At 38.4% G+C, this 13015-nt stretch overlaps 1 protein-coding gene across 2 annotated transcripts in view; it reads right to left on the bottom strand.

The window, feature by feature from the left end:
* Positions 1 to 13015, bottom strand: part of il1rapl2 (interleukin 1 receptor accessory protein-like 2) — a 241002-nt gene that overhangs the window by 78899 nt on the left and 149088 nt on the right. For both annotated transcript variants that reach the window (XM_087799600.1, XM_087799601.1), the window contains exons 5-6: positions 3367 to 3553; positions 3147 to 3300 (exon numbers count right to left, since the gene is read on the bottom strand). In XM_087799600.1, the coding sequence (XP_087655726.1) occupies positions 3147 to 3300; positions 3367 to 3553 (341 nt within the window). The remainder of the gene's footprint in view (positions 1 to 3146; positions 3301 to 3366; positions 3554 to 13015) is intronic.

Here is a 13015-nt window from a genome sequence, read left to right as displayed (position 1 = left end):
AAGCTTCTATTCTAGCATTATCACAAACAACAGTCCAAAAAAGTACCATTTTCTTCGGACCTGCTTTTTTGTTCCAGGCACTTCCTACGACTTCAGGCGCCACAAAGGCTAACGTCTTTTTAAAAGCTATTCTATGTGTTAAAGAAACTTCAACTGAGCGAATGAATTAAACTTCTCACCAACATTTAACATTCTTATTAGGAAAAAGACGCATGTGACTTTCACCCCAACGGAATTTGTCCACGCTACATGTGAAGAAGCCGACGATTGACAAAGATGTTCCATTTGTCAGCATAAATGTTTAATGTGTGGTACAAAGTGTACTTCAATCACTCAGTTCAAGTTCTGTTCATTCATAAAAAGGTTTAAAAAAAAACAAAATGTTTGTGTTTGCACTGTGTGACATCATCACGTAGGAAGTGCCCTGATCGAGTGCCCCATGGCAATATGACAATTACCCGGTATTATCAAATTAAATAAAAACTATGATTTTATGCAACTCAAAAATACAAGTTATATTAACTGACATAAAGGAAAATGAGAGAGTCCAGAATAACATATACACAATAATAATCACAACAGATATAATGAAAAGAAGGGAAAATAAAGGTTGTATCTTTACTCGAATCTCGAATGAATATCCAAACATCTTTTGCTCATTTGCAAATAAAGTAAAGATGAAGGGCTTTGAATTGCATAACCTTATTTTATTGTATTTCTGAAGCACATAAATTTTATAAAAGTTTAAAGTACAACAAAAAAAAAGAGTGTTTATCACTTGAAGCTCAATTAGTTAAGGTGAGAAAGAACTGCGGGTTATGTTGTTATCTAAATCAGATAAGACAAGTGCCTCAAACCCTCAATTTCTGGCCAAAATTAACTTATAACTGACTTCCTAACATTTTCAATGAGCCTTTCTAAGCAGACGAGTAAATTATCTTAGTGTCCCTAATTCTTTAACTAAAAACAATTTGGGTTATTAAAAGGGGCTGCGGCGTAATACATGAAATTAAATTGTATATACAGAGAGAGTAGACGGAAGAAATGATAATGATTACTTTCTTTTAAATTGTCCTCATAAAACTTTCAAAAAATTTAACTAAAAGTTCAGTTTTAGATTTTGGCATACATCAGAAAAAAAAAGAAAATTTGTACTACCTTCCAAATACATTTTCACTTGTTTTTTAAATTATTATTTTTATTTATTCTAATAAAAACCTTACATTAAATTCTTTCTTACCATTGTTTGATTCAAAATTCCAACTTCAAACATTAGCCATGTATTGGCGTGTCAAAGAAAAGTTCACAGATTCTGATGGATTAACAGGCTTTTTCAAGGTTTGAAATGTAAAATTGTGTATTAGCTTTACAACAGACAAATTGTTTGCCTCTATTTGCATAATCTTCTGGTACTCTGTTAATGTTTATTAAATTAATCCCTTTGTTGAGTCAACATTGCACAATACATCAAGAAATTAATGATTTAGCTTAATTTGAGGACACCAGTCGTTTTTCAAAGACCACATCATTCAATTTCAGTCCAGTTTCCCTCATTGCCTTTTAAAGACAAATAAAGCAGTGCATATCTTAATTGTTCCTTTACTCATTAAATTTAAGTGTGCTCATAAACCCAGTGTTTGGTTATGACATCTAATAGCACCGACGATCCCATCAGCTGTAAAATAAATCACTCTATGGACATCTGGTTAGCTAAGAAAATGGGAAAATGCTACCTGTGGCGTAAAACAAAAACTAATAACTGATGAGCCTTGGGTCACATGCTTGCTTGCATTTAAAGCAGCCCACTTGATGAAAAAGTGACCTGTGTAAATCACTTGAATGTTGAGGAGCTAACTAGCAAAAGTTTAATCCTGTATTCATATTTATCAGCTCATATATATTTGTATTGTATGCTTATGGGATGGTACTATGTAACTTCCCACGCCTTAGTCAAGAGTCGTTAAGACTTAAGGTTATTTGACTTTACAATTAGTGCGATAGCAGCTTGCCAGGATAGAATCTAAGAAGTTGCAGTCTACTCAGCTGCAAGTAACTATCATTCTACTTAGCTGACCCCAAGTTATCCTGATCTGCCCTGATAAGATATGTTGTTTGCAGTGAACCATATCTGTGCTTCGCTGTGTTTTTGCTCCTGTGTGTGTCCTATTGTAGAATCTATTCTTGGGGTGCTCATCTCCTCAGGGTTATTTGGCCTTCATTTGAATCTCAAAGGACCAAGATCAGTAAACACATTATACAAATCCTGCTTACAATGTGAGTAGCAATCGGCTATTTCTTATAGAACCTAATGTGTTCGACTATTCTTTGTCAATGCATCTTGTTATTTGTATATTATAACCTTTTTTTTTCCGGCTATCCTTGACTATCATATTGTTGCAACAAAACAAACCCATTAAATCCAGTGAAAGTCAAAATGGCTTATAGTAGAAGCACAATTGTATCTCTTTATTTAAAGTACAAAAGAGCAAAAATTAACTTGAATGGAGTTGTCTTTTTGTCAATTGGATGGGAACGTCACAATAAAAACTGGGCCCCCACTTGGTCAACAAATTTCCCCTGAAATGTTTTCTTAAAGATGAGAACTCCAAACATGTTGCACTCTCACTATTGTAGTTTTTTAACACAATAGAGCTGATACATTTACTTTACATGTCAATCAGCTGCTTTCTCTTTAACAACATAACACAATTTAGATTTTTTTTATGTTTGCAACACTGCGTATTTGGTATGTGACGAACCAAGAAACATTTGATAAGCATGTCATTAACACAACATGTAAAAACGCACTGGAACATCCTACAAAATCCCTGTTATTTTTTAATTTTTAATTTTTTTAAATCTTACAATGGGAACTCTTACACTTAAGCAAAATATTACAAGTTCAGAATCAGTCAATATTTTTAGGGCATCTGGTCTTGCTAGATAAACGACACAGACTTAAAAAAGTGCATGCTACAATAAAATTATGTAGCCATCACTCCATACAAGAAAAGCAATAAGTTACAGTAAACATGTCTAGACTAATCAGCACATCACGCTGTATGACTTTTTGTATTCTTCTGATTAAACATGGCATTAGAGAATATATTTGTTCCTAATCCATACATCCAACCATTGTGTCCTACCTGTGACTTTTAGCTCGGTCGTCCTCCTGACCAGTCTGGATCCGTACTTCAACTCACAGGTGTAGTTTCCAGCATCGTTCTCCTCCACCTCAGGGATCCAGATGTGTGTATTATTCACCGTGATCGAGTTCCTCCACTCAACACTCTCACACTCCTGGAAACAGCACACAAATGAGTGGTGAAGAAATCGACTGGAATTGTTGTTAAAAAGTCATTGTACCTTGTACCACTTCATTTGAGGTTGTATGTATGGGGCCAGGTAGTCATCAATGTCTCTGCATGTGATCATTTTGCTGTGAGTGACCTCAGCTTTCTCCAGGTAGCGGATTTTTCGGCTGAAGCATTTGCCCTCATCGCTCTCTTCCACGATCATGGACATGGACACCTTCATGCAGTATGTGGAGTTCCTGAACACAAACAAAGAAAAAAATAATTTTAGCATATATGATTAGGCTTGACAACATGACCCAACAGTGAAAGTCTTGAAAAAATTAGATTAATGCAAAAATGAACTCTCCACAGAAGCCTGTTCGAACGTTCTAAATCAACATAGTCAGCATTTTAACTTTAACTGAACTCTTGGGAAGAAATGTTTACATAGTAACAATAATAAAACTTGAATCATTCATTTAAAAAAAGGTTGAATTAAATGTATGAAACAAAGTACATGAGGGAAATGTTGGCCATTATAATCCAATATTAAAATATGAATTAATTGTAACGTACAAAGCAGATATTATGACTATTATAAAACATGAATGAACCGTGTTTGTTTGGGATTACCAGATTTGTTTGTTTATTTTCAAGGGAGATTGTGTATTAAATTTGACACACACACACACTTCTTATTCTTGTTTTCATATTTTTTCAGAAGCTAAAATATAAACCATTAGTTCTAAAGGATTTGTCAGCTCATATTCATATATTTTGATATTGTACAATATTATTCATAGTTATTTCTTCTTTTAACTTAAACATAAAATCTAAGATAACTTTTATTTGCAGTTTTATCAAAACACCAAAACAAGTAATGGTAAAAGTGTCCAGTTGTAACAAAAGTGTGTGTAGGTTGATGTGCTTGTATGTGCACGAGTCACAATTGGAATGGAGGGCTGCAAAGCCTTTTATCCCTCTGTCTTGAAAATGTGCTCTTCTTCATCAATCCATCAACTGCCTGCAGCATCTTGTTTTCTCCTCCAGTGGTTCAGTTACCTTTTCCTGTATGCTCCTGTGACTCTCTCCCTCTTTATCTCCCCTCTCTTTCACACACACACACACACCTTCATACAACCATAAGTATTTTCAAACCACAACACAGGGTTTTAGAAATGGTTCAAGGAATATCAACCTGCACAGTGAAGAGGAAATGTGTCAGAATACAGAGACAGGATTCTATATTTGAGTTTTATTTGTAACTTGCTTTGTTTTGTGGACAATTCCGGTTTTGTTCTTGCATCACTGGCAATAAAGTTCATTCTGATTCCTATTGAGGTCAGTGAGATACTAGCACACACTATCTGGCCCCTAACAACATCCCTGTACTGAACAGTGGAACAATTTATAAGTGTGTTAGTACGTTTATACAACCTTAACATCTCTCTGGTATTTCATTATGCACCCCCTTGCTGCAGGAGTAAAGTTGTCTGCAGCCATAGTTCCATTTTGAAGTGAAAGAGTCTAAGTCTTTGTTACTGTTTTTTAAATATTTCAGAAGAAATCTGCCTCTTAAAGGCAGAAATGAGAGGAGAACCATGTAGTCACTGTTAACACTGCTCAGGCAAAGCACAAAAGTGTGTGGTGCATTTGATGGAAGGACAGGGAACACATCATATCTGCAGGGGACCAAAACATGCCAAAGTAACTAACAAGTCCAGAGACAACTAAGTACCACCAGCAGCTTCCATTGCCGGTGCCCAGGCAGACATCCTACCAATGCATAGCCATGCCGCTGACCCCACAAGCATCAGCAGACCCCTAGTAGATCACATACTGTAGAGTGAAGCCACAGCAGGCGGAAATCGTCCTACAAGTCGGTTCCAACAATAGCAAAGCCCATTTTTCTCTCCACTGTCCCCCTTTCTACTCCTAGGAGGAATTTCTTTCGTGTACAAAAACATTTTTTTTAAGCCTCACTTTAGTGTGTTTCTTGGCAGGCTTTATCAAAATCTTTGCCCAAGGACAATCATCAGAATTACATACATCACATTTCACCGGAGGTACCCAACATATTTAAAAGAGATACAGAGGCTCGCTGAGTGTCTTTGATGACCCCCTGGCGCCTGGCGGTGGATTTTGCAGTTTACTTGATCACCATCATCACAACGTAATCGCACAGTAGTGTTATGAGCATTCAAAGTACATAATAAGTCAGCAAATTGTTAAATGGGTATTTCAACCATTTCATGCTTGTACTATATTTAATATCTTTTCCTTGTCTTTTCTGTCCAGTTTTTAATGCACATTTAGAGGCAGTTTCTAAGCATCACATTTAGAATTTGTCGCTTTGGACAGATCACTGTCACTCAGGGTACTTGGACCTTAAATCAAAGTCGTACATATTATGTACAATGTGTGTATGTGTTTGTGTTGAATCTTCAGATGGTGTTTCCCTGGATACCAGGTCTCCCCTCACATGGCACATGAGGACATCATTATGCAGATATCGTCTGATCTGTTTATTTTGATGGGATTCACAACAACTATGGCGCTGACACAGTGAAATGAGATGAAGTAGAAACAGCTTATCTCATTGCTGAACCATCATTTGTCATCGGCTCTGTCCCTCCTGCCAGTCTAACCCCAATTCTTGCCAACACAAATATTCAAATATTAAACTGTTTAAACAATGACACATCGTTCATACCTTCATTCGGATGAGATGATCTCACTAAATTTGGTTAAAAATGCTGCATTTAACTTATGTCACCTGATATTATGTCCTAGTCCAACATTAAACAATATTTTATTCAGTTTTCCAGAATATATATTTAAACCTTAACAACATAATTTTAAGTGAATTAATTTAAATAAAAATAAAGCCAGGAAAATGTTTTAACTTCCATTAACAGTTGGCTGAAGTGTTCTCGCTACGTATGGTGAGTTTGACAACATTATTTCAACTAGAAAGCGAGAAGACGAGAAGTTAAAAAAAATAACAGAAAAACCTCTATGAACAAATTCAGGTTAAAAGTTTTGCTTAGGGCTAAACGTCATGTTTTTTTCCGGCTGCCTCACAAATTGGAAGGGCTCTAATGTTTTAGCCACTGGAGTCTGTGATCAAGTAGGTCAATGGTTCTTTCACTACCTACCCAAAAGCAAATCAGCCTCAGGGAGCTAAATTAGACTGAAGCCAGGGATGCATTTCTAAATTTACACCACTTTTGAGCGTAAAATGCAGTGTAGCAAATTATGGAAGTGTCACTTGAGGTCGCCAGAAATAAACCAGACAACCAATCTGTGCGAGTTGGTACTGCTGGGGCCGCCAACAATACATATTACCTTTCAGTTCAACTAACTCGAATCTATTTCCCTCACATTAACAGGTGTGCTACAGGGATCAGTTCTAGGCCACATCCCTCCAATCTGTCGTCTGCCTTCATTACCTTGGCAGCATCTTCAGTAAATATAAATTCAATTTCCACCTATTCTAAGATATGAGCTCTACCTGACAAGAAAATCAAAATCCACACTCCATCTTATCTCTGACCTCCTTCCTATCTGAAATCAAAGTGCGTTCATATCAACAACACAGCTAAATTCCTCTCTTTGGGCTCAGATCACTACGTCACCAATTTTTCGAGTGTCGAGGTTCACCTTAAGTCTGAGCTAACACAAGGGTTAAGTATCTCTTACATTATTATAAAAGGGGCAGTAAGTTAACCAGTTATTTAGTACTGGTATGAAGGTTGACATTTACATCTATTAGAATCAGTGTGACCTCCCAACAATGTGAAAGGTCAACCGCCCTTTACCAGTTGATTCCCTGATGTTGGTGTTGGTAAGTTTCCCTTTTTTTTACACTGGTGTTACCAAATAACTAGGTTTCGTATTTGTTATTTGAGCAAAGCATCATTCCAGGTAAGAGTTGTCAGATATCCCAAATAATCACATCGCGTATAGCATTTGGCTTATAATGTTGTTGGAAAATCATTTAAATACCAGCATTTTACCAGTGCCCTCACCTCTAGAGTTAACATGTGTTGGTGTCTACAGAGAAAGCTCAAGAGTTTTTTGAGATTTTTCAGAATGTTATTATATAACTATTTTTATATATATTTATTTAATGGCGTAACTGCTAAAGCAGAACTATATCCATATTCTGTATTGCGCACTAATCTCTCCACACCTCCAATATACATCCGTTATATATATCAAATCCACTGTTCAAATTATGTACAAGGCCTCAAACAAAAGCCTCCCTCGTAACGTTCAAAAGATCATTTAAGACAGAGAAAATAAACAGAATCTTAAAAGAAATATGAATTTCAGACAAAAGAAGATACAGACTACTTTAAAATCCTTTGCCACTTAATGTCTTCAAGAAAATGTTTAAAAATTCAACCACTGACTGGTACAGAATGATACAAGATGGCTGATAAATTACAGAGAAGCTAATCAGACATGATGTTGGAGGATAACAAAAGAACATTCTGTAACAAAACAATGAGTTGAGCCTGAGAAACCTGAGAAGGTTGTACGTAGCAGGATGTTACATAATGTGTATCACGAAAGTCAAGATAAACTGGTTCTAATAGACTGTGACACTTCTTTGTGAGAAGTGACCGTCATGTCAACACACACTAAGGACAATCTATTTGTTAACGATGAAGTTACTAAGCTGGTCACTGAATGCCATTGACAGAGTGTTTTCAACACGGACGGGACCTTTATGTCCGGCTACATTATGGACATTTTGGAAAAGTTGAGAGTCGTGTGCCTTGCTGCATTGGATGTGGAGTATGTCGAGGATGTGTACATATTCTCATTCATGACAATTGGAATGATCTTGCTGGGATGTGGGATCCTCACTCTGTATTTGAAAACAAGAAAGATCGCTGCCGAGCAAACCGGCGCGAGGGCGGACAACGCAACTACTCTGAGTGCTGTGGTCTGGATGTGCTCTGACATCTCAACAATTCGAGATTATGTGGCAAGGATGCAAGCTGACGCAGCCAAAATTTGTGAGGATATGGCGAAGTTGAGCACTGAGAAAGCAGCAAAGGAAATGAAAGAATAAAAGAAATATTTCTCTCACACCATGAAACATCCAATAAGTAGACTGGTCTCTCTGTTGATCGGACCAATTGGTGACTTTGTGACATCTACTGTTGTAACATATTATGTCAAAGTGTCATACGTAAAAATAATCTGTCATATATATGTATATATCTGTAGCGCAAGTATAAGACATAATTATGATTATGATTATGATTTCATTCTTAGGGTAATGGGGGCGAGACTAGATAAGCTTCTGCTTCTCGTGCTTTTCCCTTTCTGGACATGCATGTAAAATGTGAACTACGTTGAAGTGCAATGTTGATGATTTGAACTGACTTGCCTTTGTTTTTAAAATAAATGCGTCAGTTTCTGGTCTTATTTTCCAGTAAACTTAAAATAGTCTCTTATTACTTCATATGAACTGTCTCTGACCCAGGTGATCATGCGGACCTTCACAGACTCTCCGGGCAGGTTGACCAGGCAATGTTACATAAAGAAGGACATTGTAAAAATAGTAACTAGAAATACCTACAACATGAGTCATTCGTGTTCAAAATAAAACACTACAGAAAATGTGAAAATATTGCAGCTTTAGCTAGAAAGAATGACTCGAACATGCATCGTCTCTCTCATATGCTTTGGTAAGTAAGTGTGCCACAAACGTGTCTAAAAATTGCCTCATGTGGTACAAACACTACACATAAAAAGTTAATATGTTGAAACCCTGTAAAAACTATTTTTCTTCAATAGCCTCGATTTAAGTCATGAAACCACACTGCAAAACTCAACTTCCGCCCTCGGTAAGCCTCTGAACAGCTGCTTCGAAAGTGGGCTCCTGCTACTTGGCTAAAAAACAGTCGTTTTAACGACTACATATTCTCATATTATCCTGAAATATCAAGCATCACAGATCTATGATCGCGATGCACTTCTCAGCATCAGAGAGTCTATGGAGGAGTTTGACACTAATGACAGTTACCAACGTCTCGCGTACGGTGTACATTTTAGGACGTCAGGTGTCAGACAAAACGGCTTCATCCGTCAGACGAAGCAGCCTCAGACAAAACGGCCTCAGACGAAGCAGCCTCAGACGAAACGGCCTCAGACAAACCTCCGTCAGATCGAACTATGTCAACCTTCAAAATAAAAGTCCCCAGACAAAACTACATCAGAAACAAAAAAAATCGCTCCTTTTTATTTCAAATAAAACAGGAAATGCATGTGATAACGATGTGATATTAGACAAAACGACATCAGATAGCATCTGGGGAAAAAAATAACGTACCGTTTTATTGCGAATGAAACCAGAAATGCAGACGATAACGATGTGATATCAGCCAAAAGGACATCGGATAGCATATAGAAAAAAAAATAAACGCATCATTTTATTTCGAATGAAAACCAAAATTCATGTGATAACTATACTACAAAATCCGATGGCATGTTGACGTGTGATGTCACATGCACCGGTTTTATTCAAAATAAAATGGTTCGCTTATTTTTTCCAGGCGCTATCTGATGTAGTTTTGTCTGGGGACTTTTATTTTGAAGGTTGACAAAGTTCGATCTGACGGAGGTTTGTCTGAGGCTGCTTCGTCTGAGGCTGCTTCGTCTGAGGCCGTTTTGTCTGACGCCGTTTTGTCTGACGGAGGTTTTTCTGAGGCTGCTTCGTCTGAGGCCGTTCATTCTGAGGCTGCTTCGTCTGACGGAGGTTTTTCTGAGGCCGTTTGGTCTGATACCTGACTATGTACATTCCCAAAGTTAGCAAAACTTTGTATTCTTGCTTTTTATTTTTTTTAAATGTGTTCATCTGTAAATCTTCTGCTTGAATTGTGAATTTCCGAACTCAGATAAATAAAATTATCTATTTAATTATCTATCTAATGTTGTTTTGTATGAAGCCTAAGGCTGCTTCGTCTGACGGATGTTTGTCTGAGGCTGCTTCGTCTGAAGGATGAAGCCGTTTGGTCTGATACCTGACGATGTCCTAAAATGTACACCGTACTCGCGATTCTATTTCCTCCTCCGCTTCTCATCGACACGGACTCTGTGGAATATCGGATGATCTCTCGAGTACCAGACGATTTCCATAAGAGATCGAGATGGAGATCTGGTGTTCAGGTCAGGAGACGAAGAGCTGCTGCGGAACTCTTACGTCATTGGGCTTGCTTGATGTTTGTTCGAAATGTCAGCACTGCTGTCTGCCAGCAGGACCTCAATGAGTGGTGGTAAGATCATTTCATTTCCTCTTTTTAATTTGGCTTTTACATCAGAGTTGATTGGAGTGACAGCTGTAACCCACATGACCGCTGCATGTTGAAATACTGGATCAAGTGGCACCTGCTAAATCGAAGCTGACAATTAAGAAAAAACGGTGCCCTTGGACAAATGAAGATCTCCTGAGTCTGAAGAGACTGTCAAAAGAGTCTCTGGAAGTCCACTAAACTTAAGGTGCAAAAAGTTAACATCAGTGATCTGATGTATTCATACAATGAGATGGTGAAAACTGCCAGATCTGATTACATCAGGAAACTGGTAGCAGCAAAAAAGAAAAACCCCAAAGTTTTGTTTGACACAATCAATTCTCTCGTGTCTCCTGCTCCTAAAATCATGTCTGTCTTCTGTGAAGCTGACAGCAATGCATTGTTGAGTTTTTTCATTAACAAAATTAAATTGCTAAAAGAGAAAATCCCTCGCCCTTTGTGTGGAACCCCTGCTGTCACCACTGCCTGTCTCCACCTCGTGGTCTTCCTTCACTGTTGTATATCTGGGTGATATTTCGGAACGTCCTTCCTTTTAGGCTCTTTATCAAAGTCTTTGATGTAATTGGGCCCTGGGTTACCGATATGGTGAACCTCTCCCTTTCCCAATGCAATTAAACATGCCATTGTGGTGCCTTTGCTCGGAAGGCCAGGCTTAGACCCGACTGACCTCAGTCATTTCAGGCCTATTTCTAAGCTTCCACTCTTGTCCAAGATCTTGGAGAAGCTGGTTTGTTGTTCCTGGATCAGAGCAACATCCATTAAAAGTTTCAGTCTGGCTTCCGCAAACATCACTCTACGGTGACAGCGTTACTAAAAGTGTCCAGTGACATTGTAATGAACTTATCTTCATTGGAAAACATCTGTGAAAGCTCACCCACTCCTCAGGATCTGCGTCAACATTCTTCCGATGATAAGAAAACCCCACACCAGGTGTAATCGGCATTTCACAAACTTCGAGTGAGTAAACACAGCAGAGGAGGGATATTTCAGGGTAATAAAGTCCATTAGCCCGACTTCCCGAAGCAAGGAGGATTAGGAGTTTGACGAACGGTCAAGCTAAACCTTCAAATGACCGAAGAGTTCAACACTTCATGGTGAGATTCTGACCAACCAAGATCAGATACGAACTTTTATGGCTTCCTGCAGATGCAGAGTTTGTGAACCAACATTGAAAGTGCTAACAGATGTCTTCACAGGCAAAATGTGTGTGTGTGTGTGGGTCTTGGATAATATTCATTGAAATGTGTATTACCTGCTTAAAGAAATATACTTGTAAGTGAATGGAGCTACGTGCAAGGTGTTTGAAGTTATCAAAATGAAGAAAGTAATCACAGATGAAATATAAGAATTGAATTAATCATTATCAAAACCTTCATTTTGTAATACGTGTTCTACATTGGTCGTGTTTGGTGTTATTTGAATGTCCGCGCTCCGTGGGAAAAGAATCTAGAAAGAACAAATAGTTTTAAAGCATTTTTAATGTACATATGATTTTTCTTGTGTGACGAGAAGAAAAGACAATTGGAGAGGTAAGAAGAAGGAGGGTCAGTCTGGAAGGACCCTTTTCCCGCCGAAGAAACGTCAACCAATCATAAGGGTTTGCCCCTTTTTAAGATCACAAAGTTTCAACATAAGAACTGTGTTCAACTTAGAGAATTCGTGTTGTTTCCTCCAAAAGATCAGAGCGTACCTCTTAACATCAGAGCGTACCTCGTAACATCAGAACTTATCACCTCCCGCGTGATAAACTTGGTCTTCACCACCTGCCTTCAAGACGATCTCCGGCCTCCTGACTTCAGCTCCTGCAAGTCCAAACTGACGACCGCACTGAAGGACCCGCTTCCAGCATCCTTCCTGACTCCGCAAAGTTCTGTGAGTTTCTTAATAATCTTGACCAGACCAGTCAGATTATTCCAATATTCGCAGCACGTCTCCCAGAGAATCTCCATCAAGAAGCAACAGCCCGTGAATCATCCTTACCTCCCGTAAGAAGAAAGTGTTCCTGACCTAAAGACTTTCCCTCAGCGAAGTGAACATTCCAGGCGTTCAGCGTGTTCACGTGAGGTGTCTACAACCAGGAAGACGACACTGTGATTCATCGGACCGCTTGGTCCCCTCGTCGAAAGAACTTTGATTCCCTCGTTCCTGACTGTCTTCCTCATCATCCTCTCCTTCATCCTCATCCTCCAACTCCGTCATCCACCCGCTTGTCACCTTCATCTGGTCTCCAGCTGCTGCCTAAACCTCCGTTCACCATCCACCGTCAAGTAAGAAGCTGATCACTTCATCTTGAACAAATTGATTTGTGTCTGGGTTGTTTAATATGCGGGTAGTCTATTAAGATTTCGTCTACGATTCTTTTCCCGTTTCCGTTTTATTCTGGGTTCC

The sequence above is a fragment of the Callionymus lyra genome, chromosome 9 (genome assembly GCF_982586985.1).
Source record: "Callionymus lyra chromosome 9, fCalLyr1.hap1.1, whole genome shotgun sequence".
In the NCBI taxonomy this organism is placed as follows: domain Eukaryota; kingdom Metazoa; phylum Chordata; class Actinopteri; order Syngnathiformes; family Callionymidae; genus Callionymus; species Callionymus lyra.
Note: the sequence above shows the minus strand (reverse complement) of the source record. Positions and strands in the feature narration are given on the sequence as shown.